At 41.4% G+C, this 27168-nt stretch overlaps 1 protein-coding gene across 1 annotated transcript in view; it reads left to right on the top strand.

The window, feature by feature from the left end:
- The first annotated feature begins 4005 nt into the window (after positions 1–4005).
- KIAA1217 overlaps positions 4006–27168 on the top strand; it is a 350277-nt gene continuing 327114 nt past the window's right edge. Inside the window, exon 1 of the mRNA XM_080384817.1 lies at positions 4006–8388. Within this exon, the coding sequence (XP_080240943.1) occupies positions 8325–8388 (64 nt within the window). The 5' untranslated portion in view covers positions 4006–8324. The remainder of the gene's footprint in view (positions 8389–27168) is intronic.

Raw genomic sequence — 27168 nt, 5'->3', positions numbered from 1 at the left:
TTTCTCACTGCTGCTGTATTCACTAATGGCATTAATGATGGATACATCAGCTGTCAGCGTGCTAATAAGCATCATTAACTGTCCTCAAAGCAGCTAAATGACACAGCTGTTGAAAAGGCAGGGGTTGCACGCAGCCTCGTGTCTGAGCTCCTCTCTCAGCTCTAATGGATGGAGCTCACAGAGGGAAAACTTGGGGGCAAAAACTTGGAGGCAGATGAGACTGTGTGAGATTCTTCCTTTTGATGTTTGCTTTAATGTTAACAGAGCACCAGTGTGCACTAGAGTTGTTTGACCGGTGTATTGTTTCGGTGTTTCTGATGTTAGTATTGAATTACAATATGATACCTAAAAGTTTCCAAACTATGCAGTAGGCACATTAATTCTCTTTTAACTTGTTTTAACCTTAAAAAGTGTATACCTAACATGAGAAATGTTTCTTCTGTGTCTACCTGACAAAGGTGTCTTCCTCGGTTACTTGTAGGTGCAGATTTACTGGTATGTTAACTCATATTTTACTGGTTTCAAGGTGCTGTCTTGTTAATGCTAAATGTTACCATTTTTCTTGTTAAACTAACTGCCTCTGGTAGGTATTAAGTTCCTATTACTGTACTTTTGTAATTTCATAATGCAAGTCTTATAACCAATTCTTTTATGGGATTCTCTTTATGGTCTCTGGCACAGAACTTGGTCTGTAGATTGCTCAGTAAAGACCAGACCTCTGAATGCTTTATATCATTCACAATAAATTGGACTGTTCACTAGGATCCAGCACAGCAATTAACTGCTGAATTTTATTTTTTTTTTCTTCTAGGAAGGAGCAAACTCCGTTCATGTTTTTGGGAGGGTTGAGAAGCAGCACACTTCTGCTGGGTGGCTGCGGTTGCAGGGCGGTGGGGGCTGGGGGTCTGTGGGGTGGGCGGGAGGTCGGCATCGCTGCCCCTTCCTAGACATGGGGTGCGTGGGCTGGGAGTGGGCTGGGCGGCTGCCGAGGCCTCGGCCATGGGGGGCTCTGCCCCAGGGGTGGCGGCAAGGGGCTCTGCCCCGTGCCTGGCTGCGCCCCTTGCCACCCTTGGCTGAGCGCACAAGATGGGACTTGTCCTTGGCAGGACATCTGCGCCGTAGCGCTGTCGCTTGTGGGGCCCTGGGGTCAATGCCATTGTATGTGTCCAGCAGAGCTGCAGAGGTTCCGTGGGGCGTTGTGTGCAGGGCAAGAACAAGGGTCCCTTTCTTATGCAGGCTGCAGGCATGGAGCAGGCTTCTGGAGTTGCTGGCAACTTTTCACGAACGATGAAGTTTTACTTTTTCCTTACTAGCTTTGTTTTTATGGCTCACATTTTTAAAATTCTGAACAAATATCTGTAAAGGGCACTGAGGAAGCTGAAAATTATTAAGATTTAAATATATGAAGTATGGTGATGTAAATATTTAAATTCGAATAACATTTTAAAAAATAAAATATTAAAAAAAAATCTCATTTATTCTTTCCCTGCTTTGGTAGATTGTTCTAGTTGGAGGCAATCCTGAATGGGGTTCTGTTGCTCACCCCCGCAAAGGGAACTCCCATTTTCTGCAAGTGTTTAACTGCTTGTCTGCTCTGTCTTACACAAGAGGAATTCAGTAAAGGTGTTCTTTATCCCAAAGAATTTCAAAGAACAGCAGAGATCTAAACTGTCTAAATTTAGAATAGCTTTATGGCTTTTCTGTTTGCTGAAAACAGTTCTTTTCTTGACTAGATTTCTGATTTCAAGGCACCTAGCTAAGTGCAGATGTTCTTGTGCACAGCAACTGATGTACCACTTGTGTACGTGTGTGTGTGTGTGTGTACGCGACTTACCCATCTGCCTGGGGTGTTAAGTCCCTGGGCTTACACCTGAAGTGATGTCAAGGGTGCAGAGATGTGTAAGGAACAGCATTTGGATGCTTTCACGTATCCAAAATGGAAGCTGTTCTGCTTTACTCTTCCATTTGCTGGAATTAATTTCAAGTGGAAAGTATGTTAAGAGCAACTTCTGTTTACAGAAGCACGCATCATTGCTGAAGAGACCTGGAATCATTTTAATCTGCTTGTTGATTTCTCGTGTTTCTATTCCTCTGCCTTTTCTCTGTTGCTGCTGTGTCTGTTTCTGCAGTTTTCTCATTATGTTCCTCCCGTTTGTCCCAGGAAGAGTCCTTGAGCTGTTCCTGCCTGCCTGGGTAGCGTACGGCATGCCCTGTGTTTTGTTCTGCAGCTGTTGGCATCATCTCTGCTTGGCCCACGGATGGGAGGGAAAACGGGCTCTTCCCAGCTTACATTGTGCTATGCAGTTCCCGTAGTTACATATCATATAGCATAATGCGGCATCACTTGCCCCTCAGCAGAGTCCCCTTCTCTCAGGGCAGTTCTTGGACCTGCCTCTTGTATGTGCAGTGGCAGATTTTTGCATCATTTGCCCCTTGTGTGAATTCTTGTACTTCAGGGAAGGGGAAGCAAAGAGGGAAAAATACACTTTAGTTTTTCTTTTTCTTTTCTCCTGCTTATTGTGGTGGTGAGTAATCTTCTCCAGATCCCAAATATTAAAACAAAAGCCTGCATCTGGCCCAGACCAAAATCCCGTTCTGGTGCTGGGAAGAGCAGGGTGGGAGGTGATAGCTGGGGCACATGGGGGTTTGGTGAGCACCCTGACTGCAACTTGGTGGGGATCTGCTGGCCTCCACCTGGCTGCCACGCTCAAACCCTTGCACTTTCCAGGGCTTTGCACTGAGAATGGTGTGTTTCCTTTGGGGAGCCTTAATCTGAGTCTTAAAAATGCATGTGAGCTAATGGGGCAGGAGAGTGAAAAGCAAAATGTGTGAAAGCATTGCAGAGCCATGGAAGAACTGGGCAGCTCATGTTTTCTGAGGTGCACGAAAAAGCTTTAACATTTAGAATTTAATTTTCTTTGATAATCTCCTTATTCACCATTAAACTAGTCTTCAGGTATTCTAACCTGTGCTGTTCATCACCTTTCTTTGCTTTCCGCATCATGTCATTTAGGAGCAGACTGTGCTGCCCAGTCACAGGAGTATCTTGAGAAGGAGCTGGCTTCTGCCTCTTCTGCAAAGCAAAATCCTGAAATACATTAGTGTTTTTAATGCAAATTTAAAATAGCTGGATTTTTCTTTTTCTTTTGCTTTTTTTTTTTTTTTAATATACCTAAATCTCAACATTTTGACCGCAAATTCTCTTATTTGAAATGAATTTTCTGATTTCTGTCTACCTGTTTGTTGGCTATATCAGGAAGTGCTACAATCTAAACAACTGAAGTTAAGGGTCTGTCTTCTGCCAAAAGACTGGTGTTTCGGGTAGGAGACACACAGCATTAAAAAACACAGTTTGATAAATATTTGAGGGGAAAAAGCTTCTAGACCTTTTTGAAGGTGAGTGTCTTAGAGGGGAATCAGATATAGAATGAAAGAGTAATAGGAAGTATATATTACAAATTAAAAAATGTGGGCATATATTTTTTTTCCTAAATGAAAAGTTTAATTATAAAAATTACCATGGAGATTCAGAATACAGCATTTTACTCTATTTCATTGAGGTTTATAATTTGTAGTCTTGAAGTTCCAGCACAAGAAGCCATGTCATATAAGAATTTGAATTGTTAAGAAATATTTTCGTCCAGTGGAAAAATCTTCAAATACAAATTATATATTCAGTGTATGTCCTAAATAGAACATGAAAAGGTTCTAAGATGATATCTTAAGAGACAGTAGTCTTCCATATCACACTCCTTTTTCTGTAGGTAAAGAGATAATTTATGGCTTGTTGATATTAAAGGGATTTGTGGTAATCGGTGTTCCTCACATAAAAGAATGTATAAGCAACATCAACTAATAATGCAGGTCTTTGATTGTCATCTGTAGCTTTACTTTAAACATTATGAGCATTGCTATTTAGCCAGTCTGGGATTAAATTAAATCTATGAGCTAATTTAAAAACAAACAAACAACACCCCCCCCCAAAAAAAAAAAAAAAAAAAAATCTAGAAGAACTGTGGACTGAACGTAAGTTTGGCAGTACAATGTTTTCTTGTCATATGGTATTTGAGAAAGCTGAGTTTTCCCAAAGTTGAATCTTTACATGGTATCGTGTTCCTTTGAAAACTTATTAGGAATGTAAATTAGGTGCATTGCTCAGAATTTTGCACAAGGGGCTCACCAGAAAAGTAATTCTCAAACCTAGTAGAGTTAGTCTGAAATACTGGGGGTGGTAGTCATGTGGCTGGATTTTTTTTTTCTTTTTTCTTTTGCTATTCAGGATCTGTTATTTAAAAAGTCACTCTGTAATAAATTCTCCAAATCAGACCAATAAATATTGTTGGTTGAGCTTGTAATCCTTCACTTCAGTATTTCATTATTACATTTCTCTTTTTTTTTTCTTTTCTTCAATTTCAGAAGCACTGTCTCTGCAAGGACAGGATTCCATGATAATTTATAAACAGAATGTGTGTGTGTGTATATATATGTTTGTAAATGTGTGTGTATATGTATGTATGTAAAATTGAGCTATATGGGTACATATTTCATTTTGTATTTTTATACAAATATATTGACACTTCAAAAAATTCTTTTGGATTAACAGTCGTATTCATTCAAAGAGTGCACTTATAAAATGGACAAATATTTTGATGGTACAGAAACTTTTATTTTTAGGAACTAAATTAAGAATAGTGAGGCTGTAAGAAAGAACTGAACAATCCCTCCATCCTCAGCTCTCTCTGCTTCGGTCTCCTTGAATCTCCTTCGAAAGAGAGCTTGCTGCCTGCAGCACCTTCCTAGCCGAAAGTTAACCGCTTCTTCCTTATTGTGGGTGGTGAGAGATCTTGGTGAGGTCATTTGGGGAGCAAGTCAAGATCCCTGAAGTTGGTTTGTGAAAGACTGCTTGAGCTCCCACCACTGGGGATTGAAGGGTACCCTCAGAATCCCTCTGCCCGAGAGCATAGAGGTGGTTCCGTTCATGTAGTATGTGACTTCTCTGCTTTAAAGTTGAAACTGAGTTCATGTTTATTTCCTTGAATGTTTCATATTTAAAAATGAAGAGTAATTATCTGTAGTGGCACACTAAATAAACTGCTTTTTTCCTCTTCAGAAACACTTTACCCCTGGAGTATTCAGCAGCGGCAGTGTAAGTCAGTTGCTGTGTTCAGATAATATGATTTCTTTCCTGGCTCTGCTTTCTTGCTGAACTTTTATCTTGGTAAAATGAATATTTTACGATTAAGAACACTTGGTCACATCTGGTACTTCTTGAAAATGGTTGCTTTTCCAAGAATAGCATGCAAACACAAAATCGGAATCGTAAGCAGATGTTTGCTAATATGGCCATAGATAACCTTTCAGCTTCATGCTTAATTTTCATAAATAACCATCTGTAAAGAATGCAGATTAATGGAGAACAGAGATAATCTCTGTCAGTGTTAATATGTTAACTTTACTGTGTTGCTGATGTTGTACTTGATACTATAAAATAGCATTATTTATTGTATAAAATTGTCAACTGCTGTTTTCAGAAAAGTGACATTTTGTCTTTGCTTTTTTACAACCTGGAAATGCTTGCCTTTTTTTTTTTTTTTTTTAAAGAACACAAGGTGACTACCTGGGTCAATGAGATTGCTAATTATGGCTTAATTCTTCCACCCATCTATACGTTGTTTGTCAGAGTGCTGCAGAATGGAGGGAATTTCTGGCTTTTTGTTTGTCTTTGCATTTTCAGTGAGCTTGGCGTGGCTTTCGCAGCAGAGCTGGTAAAAGTAGGCATTGGCTCCCTTGACTGCTGGCCTCAAAGCAGCACATTTAAGCTTATTTAAAATAAATACAAATAAATCTGTTCATAAGGCAGGCCAGTATCCTTTGGTTCTCTTCTTACATTATTCCCTTTTAAAATTATATTTAATAGTTTTGGATAGTTCAGCTTACAGATGTAGCTGACAGTGGTTTTCCTTCACTGAAAGGTCTGCTGGTCACCACTGGAGCGGGAGGCAAAGGAGTAAGCTGTGCTGCCCACTGCCTGTTCCCTTCTGGAAGGGTCCTTGTCATAGTGGGGCCTCAATTAGTGGCAGAACGTAGTCAGATGCCGTCACAGGGAAGGCATGACATGGGACAATGTCAGAAGTGTCCCTTAAACAGTAGGAGCCGTGGTGTCTGGATGCTGTAAGCAGGAGGCAACTGCTGCCTGTGTTCTGCTGAGGCACCTGGTATGTCGTGTCTTTAGTGCAGCTCTTGATGGTGGGTTGGGAGTTCAGGATGGGGGTAACTACTCGTGCAGCTGAAAAATAAGTGTTGGCAGAGGCAAGTGTGAATTACCAAATCTGCTTGCCCAAAGGATGAACCTTGTAAAGGAGAGGTGTGAAGCACATTGGTGTGGTGCTGCCTGGGCCGTGCCACCGGCTGGATCCTGGACTTTTTAGTTCAGAAGCTTTGGAACCTCTCACTTGAAAAGAATATTGACATTCCTCAGAAACAGAGCTGCACATGAGCATAGAAACTACCTCTCAGCTTCCAAATTTGTAGATGATGTAAAAAACTGTTTTGGGAAAAATAACACAGAGCTGAGAATTCATTAGTGTTGCTCGCATTATAGTTGAAATACCTTCAAAGAGAAGCTAACAATTAAAATAAGTTCAGAAGCAGAGGAACCTTGCAGGCATTAGAGAAGGGGTGGGTAGAGGCTTATGTGCTAACAAAATATCCCCAGCTAGAATATTATTTTACATCCCCTGTTCTCTAGTTAGTTCCCTTGGTAATTTACAATTGAAAAATAAAATTTACAATTATAGCTGATTAGATATTATGAGTTTTCAACAAAGCATGTTTGTGTTCTGTATGCAATTATTACAGAGTTGCTGGGCACAACTTGGTAGTTGAATTTGCGTTATCTTTTGTGTTCAAGCAATTTAGCCTCTTCTGTTTTGTATGAAGAATGAACTGTGTTGTCCTCAAACTACAGCAGTCTTTGGATAAATGATATTTTATATGATTTTTTAAAAACCAGTTATTCTTTTCCAGCTTTATAATGAAAAATAACCTAATTTAGTCAAGTATAGTCTATACAAAATATTTTGATTATGCCAGTGGTGATTGCGTAGACTGCATTCAGGTTTAAATAAGCAGTGTTGCTCTTCTCCATTTGGAAGACATAAACCCAGCAACACTTTCTGGCTCCTCTTCCTTCTGCTGGTTCACTTACCTGTATGTGTTCAAGTTCAGCCCTTTTAAACATAGATGTGAATCTGTGGTTCTTCTTAATGGATTGTCTGGGCTTGTTCTGAAAAATGCTACTTGTGCATCTTGATGCGGATGTTGGAGGCAATAATAAAGCATCTTTCCAGCGTGGCACTCTTTCGCTGGGAAACTGAAGCAAGGAGAGGCAGAGGCACTGAGATTCTGCCTTTTGCTTTCTGTTTGGGTAGTTTGAGACTCACTAATGCAGCCACTGGGTTTCAGATGTGACCAGAGATTCCCTGCTGTTAAGCAGTGTTCCTAAAACTACTTTTGCTTTGAAGTCTTGAGAGAGCATAAGCTGCAATCATCAACCTACCAGACTTTGTGAATATGGACTGTTGGCCTTAAGCTTAGGAAATATCACTTAAATCACTGTCACATGCCAGTTAAAGAGCAAATTGTATAATTATATCTCAGCCTTCTGGTAGATTCACATTAATTGGTGTACTTTGAATGATGCTTATTGTTTTAAGGTATTATCACCTTGGACCTAAATCACATCAGTTGCATAATCTTTAAACTCATTATTCTTGAATGATGGTAAATAATGTTACTGTTCTTCTAAACTTTCTTGCTTCTAGGTATAACATTTTATTTGAAATGACTAAAAGTAACTTGCTCATTTCCAGGATTCATTCATTTGTTTTGGTGAAACAAAGCTGATAGTATTACAAATGCAGAGAGCTCACAATTTCTTCAGGCATGTATCAACTCTGCCTTGTGATGAGACACTAAAGGGTAGCTGGTACCCTTTAAAATTCGGATCGTCTGTTTGCTAACAACTGCTGCAGGGGATTGCTGCTGGGTTAAAAACGTTTGGTTTTGAGATCAGAGGGTTATTTTCTGGTGTGTATAGCTGTTAAATTGCTCATACTTCCAGCTTTAATTGCATTTTAACAAACAATGTTTGGTTAGTCAACCTTGATGTGTTTTGCAGGGTTTTCAGCTGTGGTGATGCCACAGCTGTGTGTGCCGGTTTCAAAAGCGGCTTCGGCACATTCACTCTTGACTCACTTTTTTTCTGTTTTAGGTTTTCCCGAAGCCACAGCTTGCTGGCAGCCACTGTGCTGGGATGCCCCGGCATGCCTCATGGCAGAGCTACCCGGCCGCCCCGCTGGAGCGTGGCGCTCCCCTGTAGGGAGCTGGGTAAGTGTGAAAGCTCGTCCCTGGTGTAGAAAACACTGCCTGCATCTCTCCTGTGTTCGGACACAGTGGTATCTGTGACAAACCTGGTGGTATGGGTTGCTTTCATCGGCCCCTTCTAGTGCATCTTACCATGCTTTCCTGGCTTCTTGTACATCGGAAGAAGGTCTGCTAGCTAGTGATGGATGCACGTGTGGCTTTTTTTATTTCTGATGTGCTTGGGAGACGGCTTCCTCTGGAGAGGTGGTTATGTGTTTGGTAGATGGGGAGGATATAGAGGCAGAGTTAATAGGGGTTGAAAATGTTCCCTAAGATGTGAGTTGTCCCTTCATTGTCCCCCCCTTTTTTTTTTCATATACAAAAGGTAAACGTTTGGGCAGGGAAGATAGGTTAGAGGAGGTGCATCTGAAACATCCTCCAGCTCCCCTCTTTTAAAAATAACGTTTCTTGAAGACTGTTGTGGTTTTTCTGGGTTTTCTGCCATGAACTGTGTTGATTTGTTTCACACACCGTGAGCCCCATCACATCTTCCATGTACTGCTAAAATTTGTTAGGGGATGTTACCTGTTATAAATAATTACTCTCTATGTGGTACTCTGGTTGAATCATTTCCCTTCTGCAAAACTAAGGTGTAGTGGGTAGCTGGGACCTCCTGTCTGACCCTCTAAGAAAGGCATTTGGCTGTGTTTAGTGTCTGAATTGGAACAGGGTCGTTTTTATGATTTTATCAGCGTATAGATCAGTATGTCTGCTAGGGAGTCTTGCTGAGCCACAGCAAATGTGGCTTACAATTCTCATCTTTGGGCATAAATCTAGATATTTACGTGTCCAGTGGTTGTGGGTTTATGGATGGTTATCAGCTGTTAGACACAATTGTGGACTTCCAGACCTGGATCCTTATCCTGATAGTCCTGACAAGGAGTCCCAAGGGTCTAAGGGGAGTCTCTAGGAATTAATCCAGCTGTGCTGTGTGTCCAAGGGGGAGAACGATTAAACTACCGATTGGCATCTGAGAGTTTGCTTTAACTGCATGTATGGGCAGGAAGGAGAGATATATTCAAAATGAAGAAATATTAAATATGGTTTTGTATAACAAAAACCAGTGCAGCTGAATCCTCTTGAAGAGTCTGGAGCCTGAATACAGCAGGCAGAGCTGAGAAGAAATTAACCTGTTTTATGTACATAATACAGGCCAATGCTGGGATGGTTCCTCAGATTTTTGGTTTAGGAAGCTTGTAGATTACTGATGGACTGTTGCCCTTTGGATTTAGTTTAGACTCTGACAAGAATTTATTTTGATTCTCTGAATTCCCTGAGGCCAAATACTTGCTTTTTTGGTCTACCACTGTAGCTGCTTTACTAAGTGCCAGCACATTTATGCAGTGATTGTCATCTATTGTCAGTGTCTGAATTAATGGGGGGAGATGCTGCTGGTTTTGAAAAATAGTCTGATTCTTGGGAAGTGATCTTTTGAAGTCATGCTATTAACCAGTTATTTTCCATCTTGTCCTGTCATCTTGTTTGGAAGAATATGATTGAGAGGGAGAGGCTTTTCTGCCTAGAAGCCCATGAATTCAGAGGGCAGTCTGTTGAGCCTGCTCTGCTTTCCCCTGGAATGGAGACTGCATGGGCGAGGAGTCTGTCTGCACAATCAGGGCTAATAACTTACTTTGTTGAACTGGACCACTTTGGTAGATCTTGATAACTCAGACTGAGGCTGGTTGTTGTGGTGCCAGAGGGGTGGTGCGCTGGGGCAGCTCCTTCGGGAGGACCTGCAGCAGTGGCGGGTGATGGCTGTTGCTGTGAAGCGACGTGAATTGCTGTGCTGCAATGTGAATTGCTGTGCCACCCGTGTTGAAGTGAAGCAGCTTGTGAAATCATTGTCAGCAGAGCACCACCAATATGCTGGTAACAGTCACTTTAACTTCTGGTCATGTCCTGTTCAGGGAATAACCATGTTGAGGGCCACGTTTGTGCTCTGTGCCCCTGGAGGGATTGCGCTCTTACTTGCCTCTTCGGTAGGTGGTGGCAGCAACCCCTGCTCTTCTCATCTTGAGTTCTGATTGATGGAGTTGCCTTGTCACTGGGTTTTATGAGACTAAACTATCATCATTATCTCAAGTGCTTGAAGCTGTTTCTCTTCATCATGCTTTGCCCTTGTTATTGGCTGCCTTTAGATAGACTGTTTAAATTCACCTTACTGCTATTGCTAGGTGCAGAGTCTATGCAAGACATCTTCCTTGAATCTGAAGTACTACTATTTTTTTTAAGTAGGTTTAGTACTCACAAGTGACCTCCTATTTGGATTTTTGCTGTTAACTCAAGCTGGGAGACAGTAAAGCTTTGAAGTGGAGTGTGGGAAGGTGGTGTCTTAGTCTTCCCCTCTAAATCTGATTAATGCCACTCCAACCTTTAGTATCTCCTTTAAACACATCTTTTCCAGATTTTTTTAAATGCTTTCCACAGCTGATTGTTCGGTTCATTTATTTTATTTAGAATAGTGTGGGTTTAATTCAGTAGAAATTTGCCTTATGATTGTTTTTAATGGTGCTGTTATGTGTGAGCACTTTCCAGCGGTAGATTTTTTTGGGGGGTTTGAGGTGTGTGTCGGTTGATTCGCATCCAGCCAAGACTGGCATTCATGGCAGGTTGATTCTTGATTATACGAATAAGTGGTTTTTAGCTAGTTCGGCTATACCAAACGAAAGGAATCTGTTAGGCAACCTGATCTCACAATGGAAACAGTTATGTGGCTGGGGCGCTGCAGCATACAGTTTGAAGTTCAGTTTGAAGTTTCCCAGCGCTAAGCTGGAGTTTTGCTGCAGCCCACTACGGTGATTTTTAGGAAAAGAAGCCACTGCAGTAGCTGGGTGGCTGGGGGTGAAGGCTGTTGAGCAGCTCAGGTTTTGTCAACTTGGCACTGCTCTACCTCTCCATCCGCCATGCTGCTTCCAGGCTTGTATTTGGAGAATCCTGTAAAAATGAGGAAGTTAAAGGGAATCTTGTGATTGTTTTTTGCTATTTATTGCTGTTACCCTTGCTGCTAGGGATATTCACTACATGTATTTGGCTAGCTGCACTAAATGCTCATCACTTACCAAACCTGCATGTTCAGAAGGTGTTATTGCTTTCACTGCTGTTTTTCAGATTTATTGTTTTATCCTGGGGACGATGGGGAATGTGTGTGTGTTACTGGGTCACATCGTATTTTTCACTTCACGTTTTCCTTCTGAGTCCTTATCGCTGCATACATATTCATGTTGGGTGTTTGTTTTGGAAGTGCCCAACTTGGAAATGGGCTTTCCTTGACAGTGTACGTAAGGCACTTGCACCCTGCCTTTCTTATGCCAGTGTGCAAAGCATACCTGATACATAATTTTCACTTTCTCTCAGTCATTTGAATGAGGCAGAGTTCTTTTAATTTACAGATTCTGCCTTTGCCAGTGTGTTGCTCTCAGGACTGTTTTCTCTCCATGTTCTTTTGTGTGTGTCTGGGGTGTGTGGTTTCTGCATTTCTTTTCTGCTTTCACCTTCCTTTGGATGTTAATCAAGAGGGAACATCCTAGTTGTATGGCACCCCTCTATCAGCCCATCCCTCCTTTTTATTAATTTTTTTTTTCTTTCTGGGATGACTGTAACCTTTGCCCATCCTGTCATGGGATACTTATATTGCAGATATTCTCGTGAGGTGATTGTACTGCATGGGAGGAAACTGCATGCTGAGGAAATGCTCAGTTTTCTGACCTTTTAAGCTCTACCCTGTTTCTTAAAACATTAATAGAAAAGTATTTGTATGTGCAAACTTGGTCAGTCTGGATTCCTTCACAGACCTGGCAAGTGAAGAGACTTGGCACTGAGAGTATTTCCCGATCTCTGCAGCCATTTGTAAATATATATATATATATATATACGTATGTGATTTTTTTAAAAGATAAAATCTGCAAAATTATTCTTCTGAAGACTGCAAGATCCTGAGAGATGCAGACGGTCTTTAACAAGAGTACCGCAAGACCCCTTAATACCTTCTTCTGTCCTCCAAGATGTAGTTCTCAGGAGCTCCTGGATCCTGACATGCTGGACACAGCTGTGATGAAGAGTCCCCATATTCTTCTTTATTTTTTCCATGCTGGAACATGGAAAGTATTTTCTACTTACTGTAGCCTCCGTTCTGTAGCCCTTAGCACTGCCCTGGTACATTTTTTGGTGAGAACACAAAGATGTCTATTGTAATTGGAGACATAAATGTGTCTGGTCTCCGAGATGATAGTTCTACACCCTCTTCCCCAAGCTGTGGAAATGCTGTGTCTTCTACTGAAATCCCAGTAAGGAAGCTGTCTACCATTGTATTGTCCTGAGAGGCTGGGCTCCACACTAGCAAAGTCTCTTCGTTCTCCCTTGAAGCTCCCTCCCAGTTTTCTGTCAGCATACCAGCTTCTTTCTGGGTTTTCTGTTTGTTTTGGGGTTTTGGTGGGTTGGTTTTTTTTGGTTTTTACTCCTAAGATTTTCACCTGCCTCTGGGCTGAAATATTCCTGCAGCTTTTGGGCTTTTAGGAGGGCCCAGGGACCTGCTATGAAGCTGCTAATGGGTTTCCCATTGCTGGCAACAGCTTGGGAGAGATCAGCAGCATCGCTTCACCTCTGCTGATCACTGGGAGTTTCTGCCACGAGCTGAGCTGTTGCTAAGGGATTTAGCGATTATTTGGCCTTTGAGTGTTGGGGGCGAGCAATTATATTAAACTTTTTTCTTTAAAATGTCTGGCGAGGTGCAAGGGCTGGAATGCTGTGCTGATGGTGCCACTTGGGTGCAGGAGAGCATGTGGTGGAGCAGAGTGATGCACAGGCAGGCAACACGTTTTAAAAGGCAGCAGGTATCAGTCAGCCACCCCTGTGGGTGTTTTCTTTTAAAACTAACCTTTGGCATATCCCAGCATTCAAAAAGAGGAAAAAAAAGATTCAGTGCTGGAATTTTGATGATGAGACATAATGTGGGGAAAATATTATAGCAGTGAAGTTTGTCAGTGCTGTTCAAATACTTTTCTCTGTACCACTTGTACTGCTATCTTAAATAAATTGTTCCTGTGGTATATATCATGGCTACTTTGGATCCAGTATGACATTAGGAGAAATGTCCTCAATACAGAGATTCCGTCTGGCCTAACCTTTTTTTTTTTTTTTTGTTAGATTAATCAAGGTTTAAAAAGAATGTGTGAAATATGGTCATTGCTCCAGAATACAACAAAGTGCATGTGAACGTTGAACAATCATCATGGCTGTGCTAGAAAATTCTTGTGTAGATAAAACGTGCTTTCTTGGTTTTAGTGTGGGTTGGGGTTTTTTTTAGTGTTATTTTAAAAAGAAAACACCAAAAAACCACTGACATCCCAAATCAGGTAGTTTTAGAAGGCTTGGCAGCATCTAGACTGTACTGATTATGAGGAGCAGGTTATTTTATTTGCTCTGAGGAGAATGTGGTTAGTAGGGACTTTGTCTTGAAAATTACTTTTTTAACACGATGAAAAATGCCTCAGTTATGTGTCACTCTTCCCTGACTGTTATTTGTGATCTTTCATTCCTTTTATTAGTAAATGAGAGGGAAAAACGTGAATAACATCAGGAAATAGATGAAGGCACACTAAACAGTAGTATGAGAACAGTAAGTTAAGCATCTGCTTTTGGTTTTTCTGGGAAATCAAGAAGGGACTGGAACAAAAAAACAGTTTTCTTTTTTTTCCCCCTTGGATTACACTTCTGTATCTGCTGTCAGGCTTCCCTCTACTCCTTAGAGTTTCTTTCCTCTTCTCCCCCCCTTTTCTTGAAACAGTTACTCCATTGACATCAAGACTGAAGCCTGCAAAGGCTCCATAGTGACTGAATAATAATAAAGAGCAGAGGTTCCAAATGTTTTGATCTGGGCTTAGTTTTTCTGTTGCATTTGTGCCTGATTTGAGACATGGATGTGACCCTTCCCAGCAGCACGCACCTGCGAGGCTGTCACGCCGGCTGCAGGCGCATGGTGAAGCTGGTGCCTGCAGCTGTACAGGCAGCACTTACTCTTAAGAAATTAATATAAACATGACATGTAGTGAAATATTTTCACAGGTGGAATGGGTCTGTGGCATAATGTAAGGATGTAAACTATAGGATTGTTTAGCCTTTTGCTCAGTCATTTGTTCTTTGGCTCTCCTCCATCCCCTGTTTGCACACAGCTTAGGTCTCCTGTTATAGCGGAGTAGTCGATGTGGGGCTTTTCAGCTGCTTGAAGCGTTCCCTAATCCAAACGTGCATCCTGTTTTGGGGGCTACGTTCATGACTGGCAGGGGCTCATGGTTAATCCCAGTCCCTGACCGTGTGGCAGTAAGTAAAGCAGTGCTGAGGGCAATGTAGCAATGCGTAGAAGAATGAAGCTGGGTTAATTAACATTGATAATATACAGCTGTGGGTTGGCTTCAGGGGCGGTGCGTTGGCCGATGTAGATGAGGTGCAGGTGTGGCTGGTTAAATTAAGTGGTTGAGAGCCAATGAAGAGAGAGCAGCCGAGGAAGAGACAAGGGAAGAGAGAATACACGCTCTGGATGAGGTGAGACGAGGAGAAGGCAGCAGAGAGGCTGTATGAAGAGTGTGCTGGTATGAGATGATAAAAGACCTTGTTGCAGCTGGATAGTTCGGAGAGTGCTGCAACAGCAGTGTTTGGAGCCAGGGTGCAAACCTGATACAGCTGCGGTCAGCGATGGGGGACCCCCAAATCCCACTAGTCTCAGTGACACATTTCCCGATGCCTCCCTTCTCCTGGGGTATGTAGTGGGGTGCTTGTGGTTAGTGGATGTATCATTTATGGCTTGTGGATCAAGGCTTGGCAGCATGCTATTAGCGGGGACTCTTAGAATGTTTCAGTGGTATCATGGAGGTTTATTTACTATTCCAAGCTTGTCACTCCAAATGGGTATTAAATATGAAATAAAAATAGAAAGGTTTTTAAAGCATGAAAGAATTTAAGCAAAACCCATAAATCTGTTTACCATCTTCTGAAGTTTTTATTCCTTAAGTATTAAGGGCTAGAAATCTATTGTTTTTTTCATGAACTTTTTGTAAGTAAGTGTGGGTCTTCTGCAAACACCAGACTTCAAGAACTAAGACTCTGAAAGGGCCAGATGATATTGTGAGACTCTGAGGGAAAAAATATGACGCTTATAACACTGTAGATAGCCCCCTTAAAGTACTCCCTCTGCTTCCACATCTCTTTATTCTGGGACATGAAAGAGAAACCTGAGCCAATACAGGATTACAGAACTAGGTTACAAACCTGGAGCTAGACTATTTGTAGTTAAAGCATCAGAAAGTTATTTTATATGCTTATTTTGGTTTAAAAATTTCATGCATTTGGAAAACTCTTTGTCCCCCCATGAGAGTTCTTTCTTTCAAGTAATTAAAGCAAGACTATAAGCAGCAGAGACAATGAAATGTAAAAATTCATTGCTGGTTACAAGAATTTGAACCTCATCCATCTGTCATCAAAAAAAAAAAAAAGCAGCCTTTCAAAAAGCAGATGGTCTTGTAACTAAAACAAATCTGGATTCTGGCATACAGGGTGAGAAATGTGCCTTGTGAGAACGGGGGAAACACTGCACTGGGAACTGTTCATCCTGCTGGAGTGTTCTAGTTGTGAATACCTCTGCTAATGCTATCACACATGACAGCAATCATCAGAGGTCAAAACTAGTAACTTCAATTCTATCTGCAGGCTCCCAAGAAATTAGTATTATTTCTGGAGCACAGCTTTTATGTGCTTTTTCTGAAAGGTGCCATCTCCTAATAGGTATTTATGAGCATTTTGTGGATATTATTAACGAGGGGTTCTGCATAGGAAGGATTTAATCCTAAAGTGGAGATCATGGATTAACACTGCAAGAACCTAATTCAAAATAAAACTCTGTATTTGTAGCACTATGCTTATGCGCAATCATTTGCTCTTATGGGTACAGTCTAGCAAGATTTTTAAATTAACAACCTGATTAATAAATAATGCCACCTCTCCATCATTTAATGATACTTTAGGCAAAGGCAATAACACCCCCCCCCCCCCCCCCCAAACTACCTTGCTAGAAGCTTTTTTCTGCCTATTAACTCTTCTGTGTGTTTCATGTAGGTGAAGTTGTAGCTGTATGACTTTATTCAGGACTCATTCTCTCTAGAAATCCCCAAGTCATTGAATCAGCTTCGTTAGATTCATTTGCTGCAATAGATAAGTAAAACTCAGTGCTGCTTGCATGCTTGCCACAGGTACCATAATCTGTGGCTGATAACTGAAATTCCTAGAGGCTGTGTGTACTTCTTACATGCGGCTTGGACCTGAGTAGCCCAGCACATTATTAAAAACATTTTTATAGTGACCGACTGTTCACTTGAAATCACATCGAGCCTTCTCTCAGACAGCAGAAATGCTCTCTGTAGTTATTCTAGCCTCTCCATCTAGAGCTATCAGACTTTTCAATAGTACGTAGTGGGAAATTCTTGAATGCAGTTGAAAAATATAGTAGCTAGCTCAGACACGTCCTCATTTACGGTAGGAAGATCATTACGTACTTCAAGTCCAATCTTAGGTCTGTCTTACGTTTCAAAACAGATTAGAAATCTGAAATGTTTTGAGAACTGCACAATTGTTACCTCCTTATGTCCCCAAAAGCAGGAAGATGATTGTGAACAGGAAGGTCATTAGCATCACATGGAGTCTTCCCAGTGGGAGCCTCTTTTCTGCTGTGGAGTACTGGTTTGTGCTGTTGGCTGAGGCAGAAAGGAAGGGTTGCTATGTGCAGTCCCTTGAGATGGGTTTTATGCCCAAAGTGGCAGCACTCACCATGCAAATACAAGAAGAGCAAAACAAAAAATATTTTGCAATGATTGGAGAGTATGTGGTTTGGTTTAAGTGAGTCGTCTTCCTTCGCCACTGCAGTTACATTGGTACTTTTCTTTGTGTTGTTCTGCCTCCTGCGTGGATGCAACATGAATGAAAAAAAACCCCCAACTTTGCTAGTTGTGGCAAACAGCTTTAAAACAGTCCCCAGGGAAAGGAATATAACTGGCCAACCTGGTAACTCTGTCTTCTGTCTCTTTAGACCAGAAGATGGGAAACCTTGAAATAGTGCTGTGTGTGTAGGGAGGGTTCTTCCAGAGCCCATCAATCTTTTTAATTTTATCCAAGATCCTGAGAATAGTAAGAACTCTGGCAGTCTTGATCCTCATGCATATCCAACGTTACGTCTTATGTGAATCTTAAAGTATGTGAGCTTTTAGTCTCACTAAAATATATGAATAAAAGATGTAAATGGTGGTGTGGGCTTTTGTTCTGAAGCACTGGTGATACTGTTCCACAACTATTGTATTGATGTGCTTTAAAAATATTTCCTTTTAATGCATGTAATTACAGTTCACTGACCCACAGACTGAAAGTCGGAGAATGTCGTTAGCTTGATAAGTAAAATACTAGAGGGAAGAAGTTCAATTTCAAATCCACTCTCTGCCCTGCTCACAGCACAATTTGAACCTTGGTTTCTCACCTTGGGGAAGTTTGTGTAGAGCTGGGCTGGAGGGTCTTCCTCGACGCTGCACCGTACCGAAGGTGTGTCCTTTGGCATCTGTAACTGCTCTGTTCCAGAAGCTAGGTTGGACTGCTGGGGCACTGCCTGGGACAAGAGGCCTTCCTGTCCCATCCCTGGTCTTAGCAGGGTGTCTGCATCCTAATGCAGAGCCCCAAAGGTGAGGGGGAAGGTGGAGTCCCTGTCCGGGAGCACTCTGTACCGAAGCCTGTGGCATTGTTGTGTCCCCAGTGCAGGACCCGGCACTTCTCCCTGCTGAACCTCCTACAGCTGGCCTCGGCCCATGGGTTCAACCTGCCCAGACCCCCCTGCAGAGCCTCCTGCCCCCCAGCAGATCAACGCTCCCTCATCTTGGTTTATACATGTATGTGTTAGATAACTCAGATTTGCTTATTGTCTGTTCTACTGCTTCAATATTACATTTGTTTAAACGTTTAGTGTTAGTTAAGATAGATCTTTTTCCTCTTTGGGATGCTTGTACATGTTGAGCTGCTGTGCCACTTCTTGTAGCGATTCTTTGCTGCTTCGTAGTGGGCAGAAGAGTTGCAGCTGCCCAGGTTACCGCTGCAACACTCAGTTGTGTGACAAAGGCATACTAGGTTTTGTTGAGGACCAGATAATCGGAGAAGTTTGTCTTCTGCCAGGATAGAGCAGCATCCTCCATCTCCTTTGGCTTTGCTGCTAGGAAGTCACCACTGCCGGCTGTGGGAGGGCTGTAGGGTGTGAGGGCAGTGAGCCCCGTAAGGCTGCTGCGGGATGCAGGGGTCAGCCCCAGACAGGTGGTGTAACGCTGGCGTGGCCCCCCTTCCTGGATGCGGACTCTTATCCTTTAGTCACGTCCTTGGCACTCTGCGACAGTGCTTATGCTGAGCAGTGAAGCTACTGAATTCAGAACATGTGGCTGCTGTGATCTGAAAATTACCTCTCCGTCAATCCAGTGTGCCAGTATAAACGTTGCTGTAAGAAGCTATTTTATTTCCATACAACTCTGGGAGTGCCTTTAGAGTGTGTTTCAGTGTTGTATTTTTTGTGGTCAGTGAGAATGTATTGTGTTTATCAAAACTTATTTATTCAGATCTGCTAATGGATTTGAGAAGAAAATTAATTTTGAAATTCTGTGCCTCTTAGACTGATTTATCAACAAGTTTGAATCCAGCTCCCTGTCTGTAGTTGTTCACGCTGCTCAAAGGTGCCTTTGTCAGGCTGTTGATGCAGTAATTTCTTAAAAATATTAGTGGAGAAACTGGGTTTGAAGGGAAGATCAGGCTTATAGTCTTGACACAGGAGTAGTGAAGGAAGGAATGAAGTAGAAATTCACAGGCATTTTCGCTATCATAAATTTCAGTGAAGTTCTTGAAGGAAAATGAGTTCTAGGTCATGTTTAGAGGGGCAGGGGGGTTCCTCCTTTTTTTAAGAGGAGGAGATTGAAACCTTTTGAAGATCTGTAAAAAGGAATCAGTAAAAGCAGGATGTCCGAGAACCACAGCTCCTGAAGGACCCCATCTCTCATTCTAATTTCTCCATGACATACATTATATTTAAGATCTTTCTGTGTTAAGGGGTCTTTGATGCATCCAAGAGAAATTTTTAGCTGCTAAGTAAATAATACAGAATGTAGTGCTGTTTAGAAATTTTACATCTCTAATATATTTTATGAGGACACCCTTATAGTAAGTATTCAGTGTAAGTTAAATTATGGATTGGGAAATCAGATCCTGCAATAGCAAGCCAAAATTCTGCAAGCTCACGCTTGGCTAAGCCCCAGCCTTTCATGCAAAAGGCAGTTGAAATGGGAGAAAACAAAAGCTGTGGCTGTCTTACAGCAATGGATTAAAATTATCCCACACTGGTGTGGGGAGCAGTGTGGCCATGAGGGAAAGGGTGATAACTTCAGCTGACTTTAATTTGCCAGAAGCCATCCTGCCCTCTCCTTTAATATTAGCTGTTGGAGAGCTGTGATTAAGTGTTCTCCTTCCTGATACCAGCTCGCTGAAAAGTGGCTGACAGGTGGAAACAGCAGCCAAGCTGCTGCGTGTTTTAGAAGGTGTTTGCTGATGCACAGGCATCCCTTGTCAGTACTGCTGATAAGCTCTAATGCAAACTGCCACCCAGAATTTCTTTGGCATCCCAGTGAACAGCCAGATGAATTGTGCTATGCACAATGTGCTAATTGCCACAAATTGGCTACACTTGGATGGGAATGACAGGGTGACTGTGTATGGTGGGTTTTTTTTATAATCTAGTTCTTGTATATAAAGCTTGTACCATTTTTGTTCTAAGAACAGGCATTTAGACCTTTCTGGTACGTTGGCAGCAAAGGGAGTTTTCATTAACCTCAGAAATACTGTGGATTAACTACAATACTATATTCAAAGCAATTTTATTTAAAACTAATTGCAAAGTATAAGAAAATGTTCTGGATTACAATACGAGGACCTCTTATATTGTTGAAGTGTTTTTTAAATATTATAGCAAATATTTAATTTTCCCATCAAAGACCTTGTAAAATCATAAGAACCTTCTATATAGCCAAAAAAGAGCTGGCTTCCAAAAGCTCACAAGAGTGTCCCTTTGCATCCCCTCAGAGATGGGTAGGATATCTTCTCATCCTTCTTCTCAGTGGGCAGTGTGTATTGTTTTTTCGTTTTCTACCCTCCCCTGTCCACACAAAAGTATTTATTTAACTGTTAGAACAGTGCAAGCCCACAAGATGGGGGTATAAGGTATCATATACAGAAATGGGGAGGAGAGTGAGTGTATGTGTCCCCTACATGAAGGTATTTCAGAGAATTAAGTCCTGTTTAAGGGGGGAGCTGGGTCACTGTTGAGCTATCTTTAGCAGTGGATGGAGATGCTGTGGTTTTCCTAACGCGGAGGTTACCCCTGTGGTACCTTCTACATGGTGGTGGTATTGGTGTGGTACCACCCAGCAGCTGCTACCAGGAGTGATGGCAGTGACCCATCAGACTTTGACAACATTCACCTTTAGGCTGCAGGGCAGCTGCTTCTGAACCTATCTTTTCACAGTCTGGACCATAAGGCATGTCTAACACTGTCCAGAGAGGCAGGAATGGAGAAAGGAGACTTGGTTGCTGCTCCTGTACAGCATATAAGCATCCTGGCACAAAACAGGCTGCTTCTGCTTGTCCCAGACTAAGGACACATAAGAAGTGCAGGTTCATGCTAGTATCTGTCTGTCCTTTCCCAGCCAATTTATGATGTTGATCCTAGGACTGTGCCGGGTACACTCATTTCTTTTTGAAATACAAAGCTGTTACCTTTCTGCCTTGCTCCAGCCGCAATTTGGAAAGAAGGATGAGGGAGGTACATAGGTACGGGAGTTGTGAATAAGATGTGATGGCAAGAACATTTCATGGTATTATTCTTTGCTATAGTATATCAAATAATGAAGTGCTCAGTAGTCGTAACACCACGTGTCACTGTGCTGGAGGAACTGGCAAAGACTGAGAGAAGAATCCATATTAAGAGAGAACAGTATGTAGGCACTTGGTTTCTGTCCAAGCACCCCAGTAAATGAGGAGAGTGAATAAATAGCAGGGAGAAGTTCCTGTATAGACTATTAGTCAAATTGGGCGGAATTGCCTTGTCAGTTGGAGGAAAGTGAACAGAGAGGGCAGGAAGTTTGGAGGGATTTGAACAGCACCTAAGGCAGGAAACAGCGAAAGATGTTTAGAGACTGAAAGCTTTGGGTTGGTTGTTTGGTGTTTTTTTAAAATTTATTTGTTATCTTTTATATTCCTCATGGTAATATCCTGGATTGCTCTTTCATCCAGCAGAAGTGATGGTTTCCACTGTAATACTGTGTGAAGCGTGAGATAAATGAGAAAACAGTCTGAAGGAAAGAGTATGTTTATTCTGATTAAGAAAATCAGTGGACTGATTGCCATTCAAATTCCTGAAGCAGAGTTGCGTGCACTGCTTATGTACTTTTTTTTTTTAAAAAAAAACAACCCTTTTTTAAAGGAGTGTATTAAATGTCAGGAAATAATTGTTATATAATCCTTGAAGAATCATGCTCTTTAGAGGTATTTAACTTTTTAGATTTCATCTGTTTTAAATCACAATGAAACCTTAGGTGAGTGCATGAAAGAACTTCCACAGATATCACCGGCTTTCTTATTTATTTAGTTTTTTGGTTTTTTTCTTAATGCAGACTTCCCATTTTTTACTTTGGGGTTCAACATAAATAACACACAGATATCAGAGGTGCACTCTTAGAATAAACCTGTTTATCAGCTTTCTTGGCTGCTTGATTCTGAATTAACCCTCTGTGGCCTTTTTTTGTAAACACTGCTGAGATGGCTCTGCCAGGTCAGTAGCTGTGGCCCTCCTTTCTTGAGCAGTGGGTTGCTCTGTGGGCTGCCATCTGAGCCCCTGCGCATCCTCCTGTTATGATGGACCACGGAGAGAACTGAACCGCTTATGTTTCCACAGTGTGCTTATATCCCTCCCAGCTCTGTGCTTGGTGCCTGTGAGTGGATCTTATGCATGTGGATTTAGCTGCCCAAGTCAGGATTTAATGCAACTGAGATACTGTTGGCCAAATATATTTGAGTTGGGGTTCTAGCTGGGATTTTTTTTCCCTCAGCAGTTACAGAAGTTCCCCTCAGCAGCAGAGGAGATGCTCTGGGGGGCAGTCAAAGCTTGGAGGTTGGTACAGAGAGATCTGGTTTGGGGAAGATGCGGCATTTTTTACTCACACGGTCATAAGATTTGGACATTAGAGGGAATTTGCTTCTCCCCTCCAAATTAGGTATCTTGGTCCATGTGGTATCCAAAAGCCGGTATCTTGGTCATGTGCTGGGTCTCTGGTCATAGCTTGTCAGTTCTCCATCGTGTTACAGCATCAGTGCCATCTGTGTACTACAGGCATTTCACCTGTAGGACAAATATTTTCTGACATGTCTTAAAGAGTCATTGGGCTTGAAGTGGGATTGAGGGAGAAATGTAATGTTTCATGAAATGTGGGTGATGGGACTAGATGATTGAATAGTCCCTTCTGCCCTTAACCCCTATGAAATAGTAGAGCTGTTTTACTGAGGGCTTGACTGAGGACTGATTTAGCACCATGCCCCACAGAAGGATATGGCATGCTTCGGAGGCATTTTCCAGGCTAACCAGAAAGATGGAATAATTACCAGTTGCACAAATCATTAGAGGCCTTCTGTGGTATTCAGAGAATACTAAAATAGATGGAATAAAATGGGTCTTGTCCTTTTGTAGCTGCTGAAAGATTGCCAGGAGACTTCCTGAAATAAAACATAACACCACCACCACCCCCCCACCCCCCCCGCATCCGTCTTTTCTGCAGCTTTAACTTGTAGATTTATGTTGTCAAAGCTGTACATCATTTTTTCTTTTTGATGAGATTATTTGCTGCTGTTACAATATATCTATATATTTTTTAAGATTTTGGAGGCTTCCAAATTTTTGTACTTTGATCAGATGCCAGAAATTATTAATGATAATGTCCTGCTACTTTACTGTAAAGCTAACAAATGCAGGAAGTAATAAATTTTATGTCTGAAATCTCACATTAGCTGGTTAAATTTCACATTAGCAATGAAGTGCATGTTCATTGCAGTGTCCTTCAAAGTGCAGTACAGAGTAAACTGCTTCAAAGCAAAACCAGTATGAAGCGAGGCTTTAGCGTAAGGGGACCCTTCTCCCTTCCTTCTAATGTACGGGGTGATGGTGTGTTCTGGGTGTCTGGTGGAAGCGACAAACTCCTGTCCTAATGGTTCTCACATAAAGCCAGTACTGCTTCCTCAGTTGGAGTGCAGGCACAAAAATTCAGGTTTAGGTTATGTAGCCTCCTGTCAGACAGTATTTAAGTTTGGTAATTAACAGTGGTTTAAAACACTTTTTCTCTCAGTGCTGTTTCAGACACAATTTTGCAAGGCCATTTCAATATTTTGATGGTTTTCTTTCAAAAGATTACATTCATGTCTCTTTTTAAAAAAAAGATCTTCTGAATGGAGGCCTCTGTGCAATAATATTTACATCTTAAACTGTACAAAAATTTCTACTTCCCCATTAAAGGAAAGGAGAAAGTGCAGATCACTAGAAAGAAGGACTGATTCTATAGGCTTGCTTTATCCTGACGTAAGTTTGCAGAAATTGAATAGCTGCATCAACCAAAACCAGTTTTTAGTGGAACTGAAGACTCTCTGTCTGCAGGAGTTTGGTTGTTTGGGTTTTTTTTTACTTCCTAATGTTCTGCATCTTGCATTGTTTAAATGAAGTCAACCACAAATTTTGCAGGCCTTCTGTTTTCCTGGCTTTGTTCTGTCTGTCTGTCTTTTTAAATTTTTCCTTTTCCTACTGATCTCCTGTGCTGTTCCCAGATGCAACAGAAAGGACGTGTCTTCCTGCTCTTCTGCTGGTTACTGTAACTTGAAGCAAGAGCTGGCCCATTGCATGGGACCCATGGAGGGAGAGGTGGTGGTGAAGTGCTGCATGGAGCAGTAACGACTCTGCAAAGGAGCGTGATATCACCTGCAGGTGGCTGCTGGGAATGGCTGTGATGGGGATCTTGAAATGCTTTGTTTGATTTTTTTTTTTTTTTTGTTAACTATTGAGATTTTATCCAGTTGCCTTGTGTTGCTATCTGCAGCTTCGTCTCCAAGTCATGTGATTGTGGGACACGCAGCCTTAGCTCTTCAAATGCCAGTAATCCCTTTCTTTTGTCATTATTGCAGAAAAACATGAAGATGTGAACCATGAAGGGTGAAATCTCTAAGATCAAAAAATAAAAACCCTCTGAATTTCCTTCTGTAATAACCGTGAATCATCTTTTTCTTGGGTCATGATTTTTTCCCAATGCTTAGGGTTTGGAGCACTGTTCAAAGTCAGTGAACAGCATAAACGTGCTGTGGTGTCTGCTTATTTTGTGACTTGGAAACCTGACTCCTTTAATTTTCAGTGAATAAATAGGTTTATGTAATGAAACTGCATAATGGGAGCTTTTTTCCCACTTGATGGGAAACCATTTTTGTTCCGTCTTGTTGTAGCTGTGACTCTAGCAGAGTCTCAAATGTACATTTTGTATTAGATTTATGATTCTACTTTTAAATTATCTAGTTCAGGTACTCTAAAATAATGTAAGTAGAAAATAGGACGTGTATCAAGTGTATTATTATGCAAAGGATAAAGTAATCTTCTGTGCCATACATCAGCTTTGTAGTCTTGCACCCTACACACGCCAAATCTCAAAGTAAATATTATGAGGTCTGGTCATAATTTTGTTCACATTCTCAAAATGTGTCTGCAGTTTGAACTTTATGCATTCTGAAATGATATTTTTCCAAAGACAGTTTCACTTACAAGCTCTCTAACATGATAAAGACAGGCCTAGTATAAGTTTTGAGAGAAACAAGGTGAAGCGAATTGTTGAAAATTGCTCTGGAAATTACTGTAAATACAATGTAAATGTTATGCAGTTCTTGGAACTTTCAGTGATCCTGGTCAGCAGATTATCTTTTGATAAAAAGTATCTACTACACTAAAACTGTTTTAAACCCACCAAATTTTAAAAAAAGTGTAGTTTATGTAAAACTATCAGTCTTGTAAATTACTTCTTGTTGCCTAATCTCTCCTTAACTTAGGTACTATGAAGTGCAAGTAATAAGAAGCATGGCTGTATGTCACAGTTAAAGGGCTCTGCTGTTGGTGTGTGTACCCGAGTGAAATGGGAGAGCATTTACCAGTGTTGTCCCTTTCCTCCCTTTTTTAAAATGCATTGATGGGGGGCACATGTAGCACATGCTCTGTCTCGCTGGGGCATGAACTAACTTCTGGTTAGCCAAATTCCACGCTGATACGCAGTGACAGGAGTTCATCATTAGATCTGTCGGTCTTCTTACCCAGAGCTGATCTTGACCTGATTTCTCTGTGCAATCAATTCATATAAAACCAGATGCCAACAATCTGTATTAACTGTGAATTAAATTCTTATCAAAATGGATTGCCCCAGTTTGTGGTGAAGCAAGCAGCCCATGTCTCTTGTTCCAAAAAATGCACCATCTGGCTGATAAAGCTGATTATCCAGAAGTGTTACTAAAAATGTCTGCATGTCTACACAGAGGAGCAAATAAATTGGCCTTAGGAAGAAAAAAATTTCCTGCTGTTACTTCTGAAAGTTATGCTGATTGATATGGTGATTTGTTGTCCCAGAATGCCTGAAGATGAGGAATTGGTGGGGGGGCGGGGGGAGGTTGTTTATGGGATGGGATTTCTTCTCCTGCGGGTACGAGAAGGGCTGTGTTCTGAACCTTGTGTGTGTGCTGTACTTCTAGTCCTCTTGCATTCCAGCAATGCTAACTTTTATAACCATAAAACATAATTATCCCTAAGACATGTCTGATACTGTTGTGGGAGCAATTCTGAAGCAAAATGACTATAATATAGTTGAATGAGGAGCTCAGATGGTTTCTCTTAAAATTGCAGGGCAGATCATGTTCAAAAAAGAATTAAATATTAAATGAGGGGGAAATACACTGGAGCAGAGCCCAGATTCTAAAAGTAAATGGTTGAAGACTATAACCTGGTTTCCTCAATGAGTATTAATCCAAATTGTGTATAGCAGATATGGTGCTGAGTAATAGTAGTTAAGCTAAGGATCAAGAGTCTAATTTCCTTCACTTCTTTCTAGGAAATACAAGACCTAGTGTTGCATAGCAACAGTCAAAGGTATAGCAGTATTTGCACTTGAAAATGTTTAGTGCTTTGGGAAGCATTGGATGGCTGATGAGATAGGTGGTGAGGAAATGGTATTATTCTCTCTTAGGGTGCTGGTTTAAATTCAGTCTTGATTGTAGTAGCTGAAGATCATTAAGATCTGAATAAGTAGCTAGAGGTCTGCAAAATGAGTGATTGGTCTCAGTCCAGTTTTCAGAGCGCCCATATTCACATTTCAAAAACTATTCCTGTAATTGGCAATGCTGGTGTGCTCTGAAGGCAAAACAGATAGGAATAGCTGTGGAGGCAGCCACAGAGCTCCCTGCTTCACAACACTTCTGCCCCATCTTACAGGGCTCCCTGCTCTGGTCGTGTGGCCAAAGGAATTTCTGCTCCTCCTAGCTGATGACTTTTCCCTACAGCTGTGTGGTAAACTTGAAACCCCATTCTTTAAATTGCATAGGATTCTGGTATTTTCTTTGCATTTTGTGTTA

The sequence above is a fragment of the Falco punctatus genome (assembly GCF_963210335.1).
Source record: "Falco punctatus genome assembly, chromosome: 4".
NCBI lineage: Eukaryota > Metazoa > Chordata > Aves > Falconiformes > Falconidae > Falco > Falco punctatus.
Note: the sequence above shows the minus strand (reverse complement) of the source record. Positions and strands in the feature narration are given on the sequence as shown.